We start from the raw sequence: 19,487 nt of genomic DNA on the forward strand, positions 1-19,487 counted from the left end.
TATTCAGTTTCTTGATTAATCAACTGCATTTCTCTCGATTTTAAAAACTGTTTCCACATTTACAGGCCAGTGGACCCAGTGCATTAAAGACGCAGACGTGAGTGACCAGTGCAACAAAATACTCAACAGCAAGCGCTTCATGCTGGACATGCTCTACGCTCAGAAGACAAACGGCAACAATGAAGAGAACGTAGATGAAACGGATAAAGACAAGTGTAAATGTGAGAAGGAGACAGAGGTCAGTGACTCCTCTGTGGCCAGCTTGGCCAGCAGGATTTCCACACTGGAGGCTCACCGGCAGGCCCGAGAGGAAAATGTGAAGAGAATGGAGGTTGGACATTTGGACAACCAGGGCAGTGTCCGAGCGGTGGCTGAGAAGTTTGGAGATTTAGTGAAAATCCTGACGTCTCCTCCAGAGGTTGAAGCCTCAAAAGAGCAGCAACAGTCTGACAAACCATCGTTGGCCCCGTCATTACCCCCAAAGAAAGAGTCGGACTACATCTGGGATCAGCTGATGGCCACACCCAGAGAGCTGCGGATTAAAGAGATGGACTTCACTGACTTGAGGGATGAGGATGACATGGATATTTTAGATATGGACAGTGTGATGGGATCAGGTGACCTGATACAACCACCTCCGCCTCCTGCCCTCCCACCACCCCTACCCCTGTTCGGATGCCCCCCTCCTCCACCCCTTCTTGGCAAAATGATGCCCCCGCCCCCGCCATTCATGGCCCCTATTCCTCCACCCTCCCCTCAGCTGAGTCGAGGGGAGGTTCCTCTCTTCCAAAAGAAGAAGAAGACAATCCGTCTCTTTTGGAACGAGGTGCGTCCAATGGACTGGCAGTGTAAGAGCCATAAATTATGTAAGGAGTCCCTCTGGTCCAAACTGGAGCCTGTGAAACTGGACACATCCAAGCTGGAGCAGCTGTTTGAGTCCAAATCCAAGGAGCTGCCTGTCACAAAGGTAATTTAGTGTTGTGCTGTTTCCTGCTATCAATCACCATCTGAGACAGGATTATTTATGATTATTTACGAAAACATCTCCCAGGTTCTCTCCAATGTGAGGATACATAGAGCAATGTGGCAATGAGAGGGTTAGCTTAAAGAGGCTTTATGTATATATAAGCTATCCACTGAATTAAATCATAAAATCAGCAGACATGAAGGAAACATGCGATGTGGAAGTGCTGGCTTCTCTGACAACAATGCAGCAGCCAGTGTGACCTCCTCCTTAGTTTCCGTTCCAGTTGGGATGGGTTGGTTTTAGTTTTGATCAGAGAAGGGTGGTGGTTTCAAGACTGATGCAGAGCTGGCTAAACACTGAAGCTTCAGTGTCCACAACATTGAAACCTGCTTACACATACATTCGGCGAGACAGCTCTGTCTGATGTTTTGAATTTGGACTGCAGTACCAATTTTAAACACTATGTGCTCCTATAACAGACATTATAACACATCAATCAATTTCCAGTTATTGCTTTTGTATGGTATCTTCTGGATTCGGCACAGGAAAAGGTTGAGCGTTGTGGAATTATAAAGCAGTGGCCGAAGAAGAAGTCAGACAATTTTGGTCCGACATTGATCCAACTTAAAAATAAGCGATAATATTGATTACTCCAACTGTAACAGTGAAGACTGAGTTGTAGATCTGATTGAATAACAAGTCAACTTCTCCAATGCAAACATCCTGCCCATCTGTGTGTAATAACAAGCTGTTCTTTTTATTATGTTGCTGCATTCTGAACATCTGGTTTAAGTTATTTTCTGATCATCACAATTGTAAGAATTTCAAACCTTTAAGGACATAATAAATGCCGGGCTTAGATGATAATGCTTCAGCTCAACACAACCCGGTTATGACGTGATTTATGATGTGTTTTTGTATCCAGGCCGAGACACTTGCAGGTTCACATTTCATCAAGTTGTGTCGGTCATGCTTCAGAGAGGATACAAAGTTTTCACAATGATATCTTGAACATAATTACATTTTGTCAGAAAATATGTGACCCAGAGGAAAACTAAATTCATGTCTTCAGTAGCACAATACTACAGATCATTACCAATTGTACATATTTAGAAAATCTATTACTCTATCATCATCCTCAGGCAATAAGAAAACCTTTTAACAGCTCCTGTCACTTTAAAAGAAACAGTTCAACACCTAGCGTTTTAGCTTCACTTTGCCAAACCTTTAGTTGAAGTCTTAGAACACCAGATCTGTCCCTTCATTCACTCTTTCAGGAAAAGATTCAGTTTTCTTTCGTCAGTGTAATCTTCTCTTGTCCGTAGATCATTCAGGCTGGATTTGTGATGTTTTGTTTCTGTCACAGAAAGCAGCTGTCGATGGCAAACGACAAGAAATCATAGTCCTGGATTCAAAACGGAGCAATGCTATAAATATTGGTTTGACTGTATTACCTCCTCCACGCACCATAAAAACCGCAATCCTCAACTTTGATGAGTACGCACTGAACAAGGAAGGCATCGAGGTAAGCGTTTTTACAGAGATTCTCTATCTGAACCGCTAACCGCATATTATAATCAATGTCGAGTCCATCGGTTTCAACCCATTCAGGGTGAGTGGGTCCAAAACAAACGTGGTTTCATAAATTATATTTACACAGAACATGAAAAATACTCTGATAGATTTCCCAAAACAAAAGAGATTTTATTCACCCAAGTAGAAAAGTCCACAATGTTGACATAACATGTTGTTTTCTGCTTGCATGACTATTTTCATGTAATCAATCACAGCAATGATTAAAGGATAGCTCCATGTGCATATTACTTCTTATCAGCCGATAAAGATGAATGGTGCATCATCCTTTTGCTCTTATATAACTCAGAGCTTCACCTTGAGTTCACTTTCAGCAGAGAGAGGTATTCCTCTCCTCCTTTGTATATTTGCAGCCAGACAACACAAGGGGAATAAAAGTTCACATGTCTCACAAGTTTGTGGGAACAATTTGAAACATCGCAGACAAACAGAGCTGCAAATGTCAGAATCCAGTTCTTTTCTCCTCCCCTCCCTGTGATATACTCACTGGCATATCAAGAACAAGTTTTACACAGGCACTGAAAAGCTGTTCTTGATGAATGACTCAATAAGTGTCTTTCTTTTTTTTTTCATCTCATTTCTTTCTCCCCTTCCCAGAAAATCCTGACAATGATCCCCACAGAGGAGGAGAAGCAGAGGATCCAGGAAGCTCAGCTGGTCAACCCTGATGTTCCCTTGGGCAGCGCTGAACAGTTCCTCCTCACCCTCTCCTCCATCACTGAGCTGTCTGCTCGCCTGCAGCTGTGGGCTTTCAAGATGGACTACGAACTTATTGAGAAGGTCGGACACTCTTCTGTTCACATGCAACATTACAGACACCATAGGAAGTTATATATACATATAAACTTTTTTTTATTTCTATTAAAAAAAAAAGTCCTTGCAATGAGCGTGCACATTTTCCTTTGCATATATGACCCCCCCCCCCATTGGCAACATCAACCCACTCAGACTTGGTACAGGTCTGGCGGGAGAAACTGATTGAAGTCAGAGCGGAAAATATGGCTGTTTGCTTTCATATACACCGCTCCTCCGGAAAATATCCTGATCCAGATTTCAGCTAATGTGAAAAAAAGCATTGAAGATCAAGACACATATTTTGGTTTTCTCTCCTATTTATTTATTTCTGGGTCTTTACATGACTATATCTATGTTTTTGGACCACTTTCTTCCCTTTTTCCAATAAGTGTAGTTTCATCCTCATATTTCATTTAACTTAAAGTGTAATGAGCAAAAATGGATTTGGCGTCACTCTTTTTTAACACTATTTACCCTTTAAACTGAGTGACAAGTGTAAAATCTGTGTCTATTAAGCCTGGCTTTATAAGGGAAAAGAAGAACGAAATTGATAAGAGGAAACAGGTGCAGACAGAGCTAGATCATTCTCTTCTTGACTGCATTTAATGCTTTTTTAGGAAGTGGCAGAGCCTCTGCAGGACCTGAAGGAAGGGATGGACCAGCTGGAAAAAAACAAAACACTCCGCTACATATTAACCACTTTGCTGGCGATCGGAAACTTCCTTAACAGTACAAATGTAAGTCAATCTCTAGACATATAAGGACTGGAGTAGAGGGTCCCCCCCTTTTCATTTTTTTAATTTATTTTCTATACTTTTTCGTCCTCTGTCTTTTACTCACTTTCCCCATTTCCTCCCACACTCCCCCCTCCTCTTCCTCCTCCTTCTCTTCCCCATTCTCCCCCCGCCAACATATTTATTTGGCAGGGATAACAGTGGACTCTCTATGTGTAGAAGAATGTGCTGGCCAAAAGTGTGCAGCAGACTGTCCTTCTACAGTAAAATGACTTGTCAGGGCTTCTGCTGAACCTGGCTCCATCTCTCTCTCTCTCTCTCTCTCTCTCTCTCTCTCTCTCTCTGTCTGGGACTGTGTGTTTCCTGACAGCTTGTGTTTGTCCTGCGACTTGTGTGTTGACTTGCATCTGTGTCTGTTTTCTCTTACATCTCACTTTTAGACTCTCCGTGGCCTCGCGTGTGCCTTTGTGTTCATGCATCTGTGTAAATGTCTGCATGTATGAATGAACCTCTGAGACACGAGAGCCAAAAAATGCAAAAGGGAAACATAATTTATCTAAATCAAAACAAGCAGTTCCTGCAAATAATGGCTGCATTTAGATTTTGCAGTAAGCCGTTTAAAACTGGCAGAGGAACAAGGAGATCCTGTCGGGATTGTGTCTTTCATGATGTGTTCCTGCTCTTAAAGCTTGGATGTGGTGACGGGGAACAATCGGTCGGGTCTGAAGCCGATTGTGGTTTCTGATAATCCCCAGCCTAATGAAACTACACATCTACTCTGAGGAATCCTTTGAGCCGCTTTTTTCTGACCTTGCCAAAAAGGAAATTCCCTGCAATTTGTCCCCTTTTGATTTTTAATTTCATACAGTTGTTTCTGTCTCACATTGTGACTGTGTTCTTGTGTGTTCGTTGATCTCTAGGCTAAAGGCTTTGAGCTGAGTTACTTGGAAAAAGTTCCAGAGGTAAAGGACACGGTTCACAAGCAGTCCCTGCTGCATCACGCCTGCGCCATCGTGGTCGAGAAGTTTCCAGACAGCACTGACCTCTACTCTGAGATAGGAGCTATAACGCGATTAACAAAGGTGTGCTTTGTTTACTTAAAAAAAAAAAAAAAAAACCTCCACAGTACGTTTATCATTATAAGCTGTAAATACCAATGTCATTTTTACTGAAACCGATGTTGAGCAGTCTGTGCTGTGATAATTTGTTTCAGGTGGACTTTGACCAGCTTCAAGACAATCTGGCCCAAATGGAGCGACGGTGCAAAGCATCATGGGATCATCTCAAAGTCATTGCCAAACATGAGATGAAACTAGCATTGAAACAAAAACTGTCTGACTTTCTGAAGGACTGTGCAGAGAGAATCATTATTCTGAAGATTGTCCATCGGAGGATTATAAACAGGTGTGTTTAGTTGTCGATCAAAGACTTCATGTTGGATTACTTTAAAGCTCCTGTAAAGAATTTTCAACTGTTTCGTAAACAATGAACACTGGAATCTTCTTTACGACACGGGGACATAGAGATTTACAGCACACTGAAGATACAGTCGATACATTTGACAATTTGTCAGAAAACACTCAAACAACAGAAAGGTGCAAAGAGATGAGAGGAACTGCTTTGTCCCCAGGGGGCGCCAAAATGATTGTTGTGTTTATTTATGATGACTTTCCTTCCTTTTCGCCAAGTTTCAACTTTGTTTCCAACCAAAGGATCTATTTACAGTAATGCTATGTTCCCCCACACATCTGCAGGTTTCATGCCTTTCTGCTGTTCCTGGGACATCCGATATATGCGGTACGTGAGGTCAGCATTCATCGCTTTAGCAAGATCTTGAGTGAATTTGCCCTGGAGTATCGCACAACAAGAGAGCGCGTGCTACAACAGAAACAAAAGAGAGCCAACCACCGTGAGAGGAACAAGACCAGAGGAAAAATGATAACAGATGTAAGTGCTCTTCAGCACAAGTAAGATTTTCCATTTCCTGACCCTCGTCTTTGTTTAGTTTAAGGACTTTCTCAATCTTCTGACACAATATGATCAATCCCTGGACACTGACACATATCTTTAATCTGGTTAAAGCACCAAACGTGGCTGTTTCTGGAAAACAGTGTAGATTTGTAATGACATCAGGAGAGTTCCTCGCATGTATAGATTTCTGTGACAACAAACAGTGGAGTGTTTTTAGTGTATCACAATCTGTCACTGCAGCAGGCTCAGAAAGGCCAGAGCAAACACCTCCCTGCATGATTAAAACCCCTGAAAACCCCAAGGAGCCGGCTGCTCAGAGCGGGCTCCTACTCAAGCCTTGGCAGGGGCCCCTCTCTCTTCAAAGGGACCCTAATTCAATCACTGTGTGAAAATTCAAACCTTTGGATGTCCCTGAAGGAGCAAAAAAAGAGGGCCAACAGCGCAGCTACACTCTTACTCAGATTTTCAGTCACATTTGCTGCTGTCTCAGCTAGCCTTGCCCCAATAACCCCAAATAAAAATATATATATATATATGAATTAAACAAACAACACATATCAATTAATGAACTTCAGGGGACTTTTTTTACCTTTGGATTAAACCAGGTCTCCCTGCTACCAGTCTAGACACAAAGTTAGGCTAAGCAGTCACATTTACAGACTTTTTTCTGCCACTGTTTAATAACTATTACCCTTCATGTTTTCAACTCAAAGATAAAAAAACAACACAACAATAAAGACCTTATTTTACTGAGAATATTCACTTATTCACTTTGTAAATATTTCACCTTCATACCTGCAGTATTCTATATTTACAACACACCTTTTGGCATTCTTGTCCTTTATCTCTGTAGAGTGAGGATGACGATGACGGTGAGGTAGGGGGTAACTTGGTTTGCAAACAAGGTGCATGTGAACTTTGTGTTGACTAATATTTCAACAAGAATGTGGTGGCGTAACTTTGAACAATGACTGCATTAATGAGGATTAACAAAGGACTCGTCATCAGTCAGTCTGACAGTTTGTGTGACCTCCAAATGAGGAAGCATGAAGGCGATGACAAGGACAGGAGAAAGAGGTGACTGCATGTTGTTTGCTGGAGTGTTGACAAGATCTGTGAAGAAAGAGTATCATATCTACTTCCTGGAAGAAAGAACTGGAGCCAAAGCAGATATTATGAAACCTGTCTTCTCCACAGTGTTGCAAGAAAAAAGTGTGCGTGTTTGGAGGGGGCTGTTCTGTGCGTTAAATATTAAAGGGATATGTGGAAGTTGAACCTCTGAATTAACAAACTGTTCTTTTATTATGCATGAAATGGAAAATGCTGTGTCATTAGTGAAGATTAACTACAGTCAACTCACCCTGCAGCCATTGTTCTGCAACGTTATGCTCGGGTCTCGCTGTTACTCAATGTTATCAACGCATAAATGTGGTTTAAATGTTGGCAGTCAGTTTCTTGTTTTCAATTTATCCCTTTTGGTAGACCAGGAACTGAAAGTGATATAAAATAGTTGACATTGGAGGAGTCATGGCACCATGTATCAATTTAAAACAAGTTCGATTAACCAGTGTGTAGCTCACATGAGAAGAAAAGGAAACTGGAATGTAAGGTTTTAGCCACTTCTTTGCTAATATTTAGAGTAAGTAGTATAAAGCTAACTGCTAACATTTGCAGTTGCCTGACTGAAGTCTGCAAGTCATAAAATATGTTGTTTTTAACTATAGTTAATTCAGATAACATAATTTACATATTAAGCAAAACTACATTTCTGTTGGGCAGTGGGCCCATCAGAGAATAAACCTTCATAGAGGCAAATAAGGTGGCGAACAAACACATCTGGAATGACCTACACAAACACAACAATGGACATTATGTTCCTCACACCTTCAGTTGTTGCTCAATCAGGAAGCAGTAAAATGAGATTGATCCATCAGATTCTCTCAGAACACAACAGTACGACAATGCAACAGTATTTTAGTTTCCCACAACAAGCGTGGAGTCAAAAAAAAGCCACTGTGTGAAATTGGTCTGTCAAGTCTTACTGTATCATAAAACATCAGATATTTTAATCCTATGTCCTCCCCCCTCCTCCAGAGTGGAAAATTTGTCAGTGCTGCATCCGATGCGCAGGAGAGCCAGCCTCAGGGGATCCAGTACGCTGAAGATGCAGCTGAACATGAGAACATGAAGGCCGTGCTGAAGAGCAGTGTGCTGGGAGGAGAAAGCGGGGCGTCCACGGTGCCCGGCCTCCGAACACGCACCCGAGCCAGCAGCACCAGAGGTCAGTCTCACAGCATGCAACACGTCAAGTAATAAGCCTCAACTTCACTCCACTGACGTATATATACACATATATAAGAGCATTTGATGGATGGATGGATGGGTGGATGGATAGATAGACAGATAGATACTTTATTGATCCCGAGGGAAATTCAAGAATTTAGTTTCACTGAATAGATTCTATCTAACCTGAAGCTGATTTTTGCCTGACAGGTTAACTAAGGTAATTACTTTAAAATACAAACATTTTGACAGAATAACGTAAAACAAGAAAATAACATTTAGTTGGGCTTTCCAATCCTGAGTGTCATGGCAACATGGCTGCTGCAGGGGGACAATGGGGGTCTATTAGTTTGATTTATTTAAATAAAACAGGTAAGTTACTAAAATGCACATGCAACTTACTATAACATACGGAAAATGTATAAAACAGTCAAGCAGAATCGAACAAAAGAAAAAAAAAAAAACAATCCACGTCATCTCAGTAAATATGCCTGTTTTTTTTTTGTTTTTTTTAGGGCGTGTTCCCCCATGGTGCTCTGCCAGTGATGACCCAGTGAACTGCACAGACGACACAGCTGATGAGATCATGGAGAGGATCGTGAGGTCAGCCACTCAGGGGCCCAGCACCCGGACCCAACCTCGGGAGAGGAGACGATCTCGAGCCAACCGAAAGTCACGTGAGTCAACGTTTGTGATCACATGCGGCATGTCAAACACAGCTCAATGCACCAAACAGAACTCGTCATCATTGTGTCATTCTCCCTCCTCTTTCTTTTACCGGTCTGCACAGTGAGAAGGACATTGAAGAACGGTTTGACAACAGAGGAGGCAAACGCACTCGGCTTCTCCAGCGGTTCAGAGATGCAGGTGTGAGCTGGACAGAAAGACATCTGGAAGCCCGTTCACTGCCCCCTCAGATGCCCATTACCAACCTGGCAACCCGCTCCGCTCTGGCTTGGCTCTTCAATCCTCCTAGCTTTAATGAGTTGACTTTGTAGTCATGCGTTCTGCATGATTCCAGTGCTTCCTGAAGAGAGTGGATAAAATAGGGAGCTGCGTTCAAAAACCACCTGGCTTTGCTTTTGCTGGATAAACGTCAATGAAAGTGCATCCACAAGGCTAAATCACAATCGCTCTATGAACACGGCATTGCAGCAATACTGTGTGTTTTTTTAGGGGTAAGTGCATCAAAGGGGGGTTGTCAGAGTTCGTATGATCTAGCCTCTGTGGCCTTGACTGAATCCAAAGGGCTTGAAGTGTGAAACAGACACTTAACTCTCTGCTGTTTGGGTTCAGACTGAGCCCTGCAGCTTCAGCGACACATCGAATAGAAAACTGTACATCTATTGAATAGATGGCTTTTTGCAGAGGGGTTTTCTGTTAAATACTACTGTTGTAGTTGAGTGTTTCTTTTTTTCTTTTCTTTTTTCTTTTTTCTCAAGAAGGTGCTCAAATAAGAAACAATTGCACTGGATGTAAAAGTTGGGTATCAATGGAATGTGAAATCCTTCGACACTGATGAACCACTCCCAACATCTAAAAATATACTCTACAGTTTTAACCAGCGAACAAAACGTAGCACAGTTTTTAATCTATTTGAAGTGGGCAGACTCCAGGCAGTTGTGTTTGAAGCTTTGTCAAATGTCTAATTGTCTCAGAAGAAAAATATCACAGTTTCAGTACAACTGGTGACACTAGTTCAGATTCACTCATGCAAACATTCTCAGCTTAAACAAATACTCGTTGCATCATGTGACCTATTCTCACCATTTAGGAGGAGGGCAGGAGTAGTTTTAAAGAGAAGCATCCATCATTTGGTAAAGTGGTCGAATTTTCTATAGGCTATGAGCTGCACATGTCAGAGTGCCTTTAAAGACATATTTATTAAGACGTTTTCAGGGACAAATGGAGAAAATGTTACTACAGGTGTGCAGTCTGTGAGAGGGTGACACGAGCGTAAATATATATATATATATATATATATATATATATTAAAAAAAACATTCATCAAGCGCTGTGATTTGTTTCAAAACAGTGTTTTTAAAACGTGTCCCGGGGACAGATTTTCTGACTACATAAGAATGTGGGTATGCACATTAGCTGTGTCCAGTTGCCTTACTGCAGAGTAGGAACATCTGTCCCACTGTCGTCGAGCTCATTGTGTAGTAAGAGTTGAACGTGGACAAATGAATCTGTGGTTCAGCTGGCATCGCTGGAGAGCTCTGTCATGAATTAAACATACAGTGTTTTTACATCAAAACTATGAATGTGAACATCAGGGGCTACAGGATAACAAATAACAAGGGGCGCACATCAAACCGTTACTATTTATTTAAAAACATCTCTATTGAAGCGAATTAGAAGGAGCCCAAAGTTGTCACTTTCCGATTGTCTACATCTGTTTTTTGAACAATGAGCGAGCTGATTTCGCTAAGAAGTCATTTGGAATGGCTTTAGCTAACATTATAACGTGCATTACTTCCAGATTTGTGTTACGTTTTCACTGTGATGGAAACATAGCCATTGGTTGAATCTAGCGCAGCACCATGATAAAGCTTCAGAAAACCCGACCAGCAGTCCATTTGTTTTTGTTTAGAGTTTACTGAAACCTCTTCAGCACCTTAGACTCCGTGTGTAGCATGCAGCTTAGTAGTTCTAGTGGGGAGGAGCTCATCGTGTTTTGATTGTACTGAGTTTTGTCATAAACAAGACCGAGTAGATGTGTTATGTAGGAGAAGGCTGTAAAATGCTGATTATGTCACAACATTGATATTTGTGTTTTTGTTGTTTTGCTCCATGTGTAGAATAGTGTATTATAGACTAAAAGCAGTATTATTCTAAATATTATTTAAGCAAACCAGGCCATGCTTCGTTTGGGACTTCCACTTGATACAAAGGAGGGTTCACTGCAGCGCTGTAGGGTTAATGTGTGTGTGGTATTAAACCTTTTTGAGTCCACAGACAGTAACGTGAACATGCAGAAGCACGTCACCGCTCGCCTGTGAACCCCTACCAAGCCTTTGAATTCATTGCACTCTACATTTTCTCGTCTTTTTGATTTAACACAAGAACACGTCACACACATTGCTGCCTGTGCCATACCATCACTGTGGAACCTGGACACAAGTGCTACAACAACCAAGGCTTCTATTGCAACTGTGCCGATGTAACAATCTGCAATAAAAAGGCTCATTAAAACTTTGTTCTTCATTGTGTTTCCAATGTGTCATTCTGCTTTCTTCAGGGGGAAAAATAAGTGTCACATTGAACATTTTGTGGTGTAAGAAAAAAAACAAACCAAAAAAACTTAAGCCTCTTTATTTTCAGTCCACACAACCCATGCTTCAAGTCACTTTATGTTCAAAAGCATAGAGGTCATTGACAAGCCCCCCCGCCCTCCCCCCCAGTACAGCTCGTCAGGTGTTTACGCATGGCCATCATACAGACCTCATTTGGTCTCATTTTAAATTCCTATATGTCCACAGGTGTTATGGAACTAAACGTGATTATGGTTTGCTTTTAATTAATTGCAGACAATACAATGAACAAGACAGGGGGGAGGGGAGGGGCGGGGGGAGAGCAGAAAAATACAACTGAGCATCAAAAAAAGCACAAAAAAAAAAAAATCAGCTGAAACAGTCTCAGCAAATCCAGTGCAACCCAAGACATGTTCTGCTTTATCCTAGCTGAAAACTAAAAACAAGGGCACATAATAAGAATTATATAATTTGTTTCTCCTGATCATATTTGAATTTTCTCAATGTACATGTTCCCTGAACAATTACTTTTGCACAGTACCTTAGAATTGTATAGATAAATTACAAAATGGAGTATTCCCTTTCCACCAGACGTGATTTACTTTGTAAAACCCCTGAATAACTTTACAGGCAGAAAGCTCTTATGCAGGTTACATTTTATATTGCTACATTTTTTTTAACAAAGATTAACGAAGGGATTTATAAGTTTTGCATATTTTCTTCGGTGTTGTGGTTTGGTGTGCAACTGCACCAACAATGTCAAATTATATGTGAAATAGCACCAAAAGACGAACACCCGACTGCTTACAGGCCAGGTGTTCATTCAAAGTTAAACGTTTAGAAAGAGAACATAGCAAGTGTGCAGTGCAGTTCAATCGGTTGACCACAAAGTGATTAGATTTATAAAATGGCTAAGTAAACAACACTAGCTGTATATTACTGGACACATAAAGCTGATCTTTAAAATCAACACAGACAAGTCAGACTTCACACACTTTTAAACTCCGACTTGTCGTCTATCTCAGGGCCACTTTTTAAGATTTCATCTTCACAAATGGAAACGAGTAAACTCAGAGCTGCTGTCGCACACAGCTCCTAGTGGCTGTTTGGTACAATAATATCATTTTAGATCTGGTTCGTATCAGAAATTAGAAAAAGGAGACTGCATCCTTAATGCAAACCCATGATTCAGGCTGCCTTTGTTTTGTTTTAAAAACAGGGTGTGGGGGGGATCGGCTCAGCTGATTAACAACTGAAGCTGGATGTTAGAAGTGTCTAAAAAGCTTATATAAAAGTGTATACCCAAATTATAGCTCCTGTGAGGGAAATATGGAAATGTTTACATTTTTAAAATACTTTTTTTTTTTTTCTTTTCTTTTAACCATAGTTACTCATGAAGTCATTTCAACATATAGCACCAGCTTGTCGATCATGCCAAGCCTTGGGTTTGGTCAAAAAGAGCAAATCTGTGTTGCACTAAATGTGAAACGCAGACAGCAGTGAGACAAACTGACAAATCTTCAAAGAACTTAAAGTGCCACTCCAGTCCCACTCCAGCTTCCCAGACTTCAGCTATCTAAGCCTAACCACAGTACACATTTCCTATCTAAGACAACTGATGGGGAGCTTCAAGCATTTCCATGAGAAAAGTGTCAATAGGCGTGTCACCAATCAGCTTGAAGAAGAAGAGATGCTCCAAGCACTTCAAGCCGATTGATCGTAGCGCTGGCAGTCGAAGGAGGAGCTTAGCAAACCTGCGAGCAGCAGAGATGATGAGGTTTAGTTTTCCAAGATAAACAATGCACAGGTGATGTTCCTCTCTGTAAGATGAATGAATGAAGCTTTACCTTCCCTGCTGTTCGGGGTATCTCTGTTTGCAGTAGGATTCCAAAGATGCATAGACCTTTTCTCTGAGGAGCTCCACTTCACTGGTGTTGGAGAGCCCTTTAGCATCTGCGAGAAAAAAAAAAGAGAAAATGTGTCCATTTAGTTGCAGGACACTTGTCTCTGAATCCTTTTTTTAATATATATAAAACAAAATCTGAGTCATATTTGGAAGATCAGCGTTGTGGAGGCACCTGGGTTGAAAAGGACGATGGCTCTGAGGCAGCCCAGCTCCGTTTTGTCCATTTGCATATCTCTCATTTTATTGACAAGCTCGGTGAGGACCCTAAATGATGGAAAGGATTAATGAGCAATCTCTTACATGTTGAAAAAAAAAACAACAACAACAGAAGATTGCGAACATGAGGACAGAGATCATGTCATGGATACTGACTGAAGTGTAAAATTACCTGTCAAATATGGCGCCCACCTCTGCACTCTGCACACTCTCCCTGTATGAAACAAAGCATGTCATTAGGCACGCTGTAACCTTTTATACAGTGGTGTCACAAATGTGTTTTTTATGTGTGACTATGCTGAAAAGATGGAGTGTCTCAATATATGTATACCGGTCAAAAATGGCTCCCACTCCTGCGCTGTGTGCACTGTCGCGCTGCAGCTCAGAGGCCAAGAGGACTCCATCCTTGAGAGCGATGGAGCGATGAGAGAACGAGGCAATGAGGAGCTCGTTCCAGCCTGAAGACAGAAATGTTCTTTGATTAAGTGGTTAATAATGTGAGAGGGGAAAAAACTGCTCTGTTGTTGTTCAGGTGGAATTAGACGCTAAAACCGGTTTTAAAGAAAGTCACTGTTCCTGATCCACTTCCTAATGTTGAAAGCGGCGCCACAAAAAAAAAAAAACATTTTATAAACTTGTTCGTGTGTGCGCAGTATGCAGACTATGTAAGGGTTCTTTATCCTCCTTACTCTCAAAGCTAACCCTAAAGAACTCCAGCTTGTCAAAACCTGCCTGACAAAACCTGCAAAAACGAGCGGCGGAAATGTTCCGTGTCAGCGTGAACGCTGCTCTCCCATGCCTATCTTCGATGGAAGCAGCTGCTGGATCGTACCTGCACGCAGAAGGATGACCTGGTCGTCGAGAGGCAGCTCGGAGAAATGAGGGATTCTCTTTGCCCACTCCACCAAAGCAAACAGCTGCTTGTCCGCAGTCTGACAGATGTTAGTCACTGCATCGTGGGGCTGAAACATTCAAACATTTCACCACCATTCCTTACTTGCATTACAGCATCCATTATCATTCTGATCCATAAACATGCACCATGAAACCCCCCCACAGGCTGAAGTTAGCTCGATGACTGTATTGATGACAGTGATGTAACCACTCACAGAGTTTCCTGCTGACCCGCCGTCAGAGTGGAGCTCGGTCTTGCGCTCCACAGCAGTCTCCGCCTCTAAAATCTTCTCGACGGGCATCTCCTCGTTCACCCCCACGCTGAACTCCAGCCCTTCTTCACGCTCTCTGTTCCTCTGGCGCTCTTCCTGGACAGCTGCGTAAAACACAATACGAGGAGACAGAGGTGGGAGGGACAAAAAGAGTGAGACGACGGAAACTACTGAAAATGATAAGATTCAGAGGAAAAGACACACGGACGAGTTTAGGGTGTGAAGATAGTTTGGACAGATCGTCCATACAGTTGGGTTTTGTCTTATTTATCGTTTATGAGACTTTGTCAGCAAAGAAACATTCTTAAAGTGTTGTATTCTGTTGCTGTCAATTGCATAAATATCTGAACTGTAGGGCTGCCAGTCTCAGTGTTTCTGAAGATGAGTGATTTTAGAAGCTCAGAACTGATCATGAGATGGTTCTTAAAACATTCTCGTTTTCTTTACAAAGTTCAGTACTTTCACAACAGCTGCATTTCGCAGAGTCGTGACAAAAATCAGATGAGTTCACAATCGTCATCACGTGGATTAACTTGTTTACGTGCCCTCGAGGAAGCTAACATGCATGAAATGAACGATTCGGCAGAGAACGCGCGCCTGCTTCCTTTCAGATGCAGGGTCAAGAATGGATGTCACAGAAACAGTTCAGGTTGCACATAGGGTTTGAGCATATATATAGATGTATTTGTAAGCAGTTCTAACGTTAAAATTAAGGACCTGAATCGTGGCCGAACACACCTAACCAGAAGGGTAGGGAAGGAAAAGACTTTGTCTCAGTCCCTGTAAACCACTGATTGGTATATAATGGAAGACAGGATCACAATGCACCCAAAGGGTATTGGTTTTGCCCACTCCTAATGAAACAGTAGCATGAAACAGCATTCAGAGAGGAGGCTAGAGGCTGGCATGTGAAGTTTGTTAATGGCAGAGAAGAGTGAGTCCATGTTGTCAGCATGTCCCTCTTTAGTGGAAGAGCTACAGCTGCCGTCTATTCAAAACAATGGCTCCCTCACATTAAGACAAAATGGAATAAATAAAAGGCGTCGTCAGACTCTCAATGTAGACACACTGACTGTCAAATAACATCTACGTCTTCATGCCTCCACTAAAATGGGCTCCATTATACCCTTAGTAGCTTCAACGCTAATCCCCTCCATCAGATTTGAAACACAGTTCAGCAAACTCCTCCAGATGACAGACTGCTTTAAGAAAAAAAAAAGAAAAAAAAAAAGGAGCACTCCCTCAGCACAAGCCAACACACCACACCGGGGCTTCCCCCCTCCCTAGTTTCCTAGTGTGTGCGTGTGTATATGTGTAACACAACAGGCTAGCTCTCTAAGTAACAGTTTAATACAATAGCTTTAAGATTACAATGACATACTCATCCATCCCTCATCTTTTCCATCTTCTTTTATCCCCTTTACATGTTTGATCACTATTGAAAGACGGAGACAGGGCAGAATAGGAGAAAATGAAGAGAAGAGATGGAGAGGGGTTAGTTATATAAACCAGCCCCAATACACCCTCCTCCACCCTTTGGTTTATCGCATCCAGCATCCACCTCAGCTAAGCCAGAAAGACTCCACTAATCCAATATAGTTAATCAATTAATTGGGCTTCCTTTTGCTACCTTTATTATTTTGGGAAATCTTGTTTCCTGCAATCAATGTAGCATTCTAAAAATACAGCGTTCAGTCTTTATTGCAAAAAAAACAAAACAAAAAACTTAAATGTATGCCCCCCCTCTGAAAAGTTGCACGTAAAACAGCTTGCAACTCTATGGGATTCTAAACCCTCGTCAAATCCCGCAAAGACAGACTAATAAATGACTGTCAAACTAGATTCCGCTGCTGTTTCCTGCATACCTTCCCTCTTCATGCCCATGGCCAGGCACTTCTGGTAGCGGCAGTATTGGCAGCGATTGCGCTGGCGTTTGTCGACCAGACACTCTTTGTTGTCCCTGCAGGTGTAACTTAGGTCTTTTCGCACCGTACGTTTGAAGAAACCTTTGCAACCCTCACAGCTGTAAACGCCGTAGTGCTTGCCTGTAAATCACACAAATGTCAAAAGGTTAGGGGCTGACGTAGCATCCAAAAAAAAATCACAATGAATACAACATCCTGACACATATTAAGGGGTTTATAAGCAACACAGAGAAATACTGATGAAACACAAGAGAAAAAAACCTGACACTGAATTTGGCATTGAGTAAAAGTGATGTTTCACTGCTGCTGATCCGACTCTCAGTGCACCGACTCACCAGAAGAGCGGTCTCCACAGATGACACACATGCGTTTCTGAGACAACATTATTCCAGGGCTGTGAGGGGGCATGGGCCTCAGGCCAAAAGGAGGTTTGATATCTTCAGAGCTGCTGATTGAGTGCATCCCTGAAATGGGTGCTGAAGAAGAGATCTAAATACACATTAAAACAACAAAATAAAATAAAAGCAAAGTTGAGTTTTGTTGAAAATGTGTGCGTTACAATAATACTGCTTGTTGATAACTTGTCTTATTAGTTACATAGTATTTAAAAAGAATACACCGTAAATATGATTTTGTATCAAAGTCCCAAGTTTGAATGCAAAACTTAAGGAAACTACAAGGTCGCTCAGATGTTCTAGCTCATCTTTTGCTATGCACTGTGCACATTTCATACAACATTGCTTTGTGGGGTGTTTCATACCTGGCTGTTGCTGATGGGTCCAAATCCAAGAGAGGGGGAGACCACAGGGGAGTTAAGAGAAGGACTGATCACTGAGAACGGAGAACCCAAGATGTTTGTGGGGCTGTTGGAGGCTGAGCTGTTAGGTTGTTGTGAGGACATGGCGAGTTAAGCTACCCAGAGGAGAGGATGACAACCCGTCTGAAGGATATCAATCTGAGGGTGACACCAAAGGAGAGTCAAAGAAAAAATTATAATTAAAAAAAAACCCTACTTCAGCTTAAAACGGACAGACGTGTTTGCAGTCACTGGAAGTGACTGCAGATGCAAAGGAGATTACTGCTATCTTTGTTTTTAAATAATTCAGTAACCTGAATTTTTAAGCAAAGCCGCTTTTCACTGTCTGGTTTCAATTACTCTGGCTTTATGAGGATTTTTTTTTTGCTGGTTTTTGTACCTAGAATTTTAACTTCTCATCGTGTGTATGTGTTATCGCTACACAAAAAGACAGTAAAACAGATGAGTTAGTTTAGCTAAACACCCCTTAACCTAAATCAGGACCAACCCCGAAACAAAAATTGTCGATTTAATGGACGGATGTGTTTTGAACACATGAGTTACATTAAAGCCTCAGTACAATGATCCGCCTTGATCAAAAAATGGGAAATGCAGATAAACCAAAATACGTATGGTGCGAGGATAAAATAAAAACATGCACATTGCTTGGCCAAAACTGTGTTTATGTCTGCGTTAGCATATCATAAACGTAACACGTTTGCTAAAAGATGCTAGCGCTACGCAGTAACTTTGAAAAAACAGAACTAAGCCCCGCTAGCTGTAAAGCTCTAAATGCAGGAAGAAACACATATATTAGTCATCACGTTTATCAATTTACAATATATAAATAAAAATCGGTTCTTAACGGTTAAGTAATACATTGTGTTTGCTTTTATCGTTAGCTTGTTAGCTAGCCGTAAACGCTCAAATTACCCTAGCAACAGCTAGCTAACGTTAGCTTTGATGCTAAATGTCTGGAGAATATTGTTTTCACTAAATCTGCTTGGAAATTCAAAATAATAACGCCACGATAGTCACCAAAAAATGCAGGTCTTGATAACACGACGGCCATCAAACAAATCCGGCAAATGTGTACAATTAAGGTAACATTTTCTATCTAGCTACGATTAGCTTCTTAGTTGCGATAAAAGCTAAGTTAACCAATGTGGCTAAGATTAGCCCGATGCTCGGTCCGCGGCGATAGTCTGAAGAAGTGCTTGTTGACTAAATAGCTCATGGTCGTTTGAAGGTTGGAATAACTTACCAGACACACCTTCGACGCATTGTCGGAAAGCACTTTACTATCGTAGTTGAAAGCAGGCTAGCGCCAGACAACAGGTCGACAGTCGGGTCTAGTTTACTTCAACTTGAAGCTGTTGTTGTTTACAGGCCATGGTGGCTCAGGGCCAGTACTATCCCGAGAGCCAAAATGTCTCATGGGACCACCCAGAGCAGCGCTGTCATATGACACTGTCTCCTGCAGAGGATTTTCAGCTTCACTTATCGTTTCATCTTTTACATTTGTCCTATGTTTGTTTTTTTTTCCTGCGTTACATCAAAATAATAATGAATTACACGAGTAGACGCTTTTTTTATTTTTTTTAAAATGTTTCCGAAATTTCAAAAAAGTATAATCATGTAGATACCTTTCATCTGCACAGAACAGTTTTATATGAAAAATAGAAAATGTTATACAGAACATTTTCACAATATCATACCCTACTTTCAAATTGTAAGTATGCCTAAATAGAGCTAATCAGAACAAACGGACAGCCGCACCTTAAAGGAGTGCTTTAACCTTTTAACAGGCGGGGTGTTTCTACTATTGCACAGTGTAACCTCCACTTCCTCCAGCAATGTTATATTGTATTGTTTGTT

At 41.5% G+C, this 19,487-nt stretch overlaps 2 protein-coding genes across 5 annotated transcripts in view; one reads left to right on the forward strand and one right to left on the reverse strand.

Moving 5' to 3' along the window:
• fhod3b (formin homology 2 domain containing 3b) overlaps positions 1 to 10,312 on the forward strand; it is an 80,734-nt gene extending 70,422 nt beyond the window's left edge. For all 3 annotated transcript variants that reach the window (XM_079344270.1, XM_079344271.1, XM_079344272.1), the window contains 11 exons: positions 66 to 967; positions 2,334 to 2,492; positions 3,158 to 3,340; positions 3,973 to 4,092; positions 5,010 to 5,171; positions 5,303 to 5,493; positions 5,844 to 6,036; positions 6,914 to 6,937; positions 8,155 to 8,341; positions 8,859 to 9,020; positions 9,134 to 10,312. In XM_079344270.1, coding sequence (XP_079200396.1) covers positions 66 to 967; positions 2,334 to 2,492; positions 3,158 to 3,340; positions 3,973 to 4,092; positions 5,010 to 5,171; positions 5,303 to 5,493; positions 5,844 to 6,036; positions 6,914 to 6,937; positions 8,155 to 8,341; positions 8,859 to 9,020; positions 9,134 to 9,216 — 2,366 coding nt within the window. In that variant the 3' untranslated portion in view covers positions 9,217 to 10,312. The remainder of the gene's footprint in view (positions 1 to 65; positions 968 to 2,333; positions 2,493 to 3,157; positions 3,341 to 3,972; positions 4,093 to 5,009; positions 5,172 to 5,302; positions 5,494 to 5,843; positions 6,037 to 6,913; positions 6,938 to 8,154; positions 8,342 to 8,858; positions 9,021 to 9,133) is intronic.
• Positions 10,313 to 11,645: 1,333 nt separating this feature from the next.
• On the reverse strand, positions 11,646 to 19,087 carry LOC306824223 (retinoic acid receptor RXR-beta-A-like). Of its 2 annotated transcripts, XM_079344273.1 has the most exons (12): positions 18,874 to 19,087; positions 17,574 to 17,768; positions 17,149 to 17,302; positions 16,754 to 16,933; positions 16,270 to 16,323; positions 14,832 to 14,992; positions 14,555 to 14,684; positions 14,054 to 14,180; positions 13,895 to 13,936; positions 13,679 to 13,770; positions 13,448 to 13,553; positions 11,646 to 13,354 (listed from the first exon to the last, which is right to left on the reverse strand). In XM_079344273.1, the coding sequence occupies exons 2-12, from the start codon at positions 17,712 to 17,714 to the stop codon at positions 13,207 to 13,209; spliced, it is 1,335 nt and encodes a 444-aa protein (XP_079200399.1). In that variant the 5' UTR covers positions 17,715 to 17,768; positions 18,874 to 19,087; the 3' UTR covers positions 11,646 to 13,206. The 2 variants fall into 2 exon arrangements, with proteins under 2 accessions (XP_079200399.1, XP_079200400.1); XM_079344274.1 differs by lacking the exon at positions 16,270 to 16,323 and having other exon boundaries at positions 18,874 to 19,086.
• Between the last annotated feature and the right edge of the window lie 400 nt (positions 19,088 to 19,487).

This window comes from Symphodus melops (genome assembly GCF_947650265.1).
Source record: "Symphodus melops genome assembly, chromosome: 5".
NCBI lineage: Eukaryota > Metazoa > Chordata > Actinopteri > Labriformes > Labridae > Symphodus > Symphodus melops.

Coding starts and splice junctions, on each gene's coding strand:
- LOC306824223 (XM_079344273.1), bottom strand. CDS start 17,714: ATGTCCTCACAACAACCTAACAGCTCAGCCTCCAACAGCCCCACAAAC. Junction 14,181..14,554: donor GGTCATCCTTCTGCGTGCAG/GTACGATCCAGC, acceptor TTCTGTCTTCAG/GCTGGAACGAGCTCCTCATT. Junction 13,355..13,447: donor TACCCCGAACAGCAGGGAAG/GTAAAGCTTCAT, acceptor TGCTGCTCGCAG/GTTTGCTAAGCTCCTCCTTC.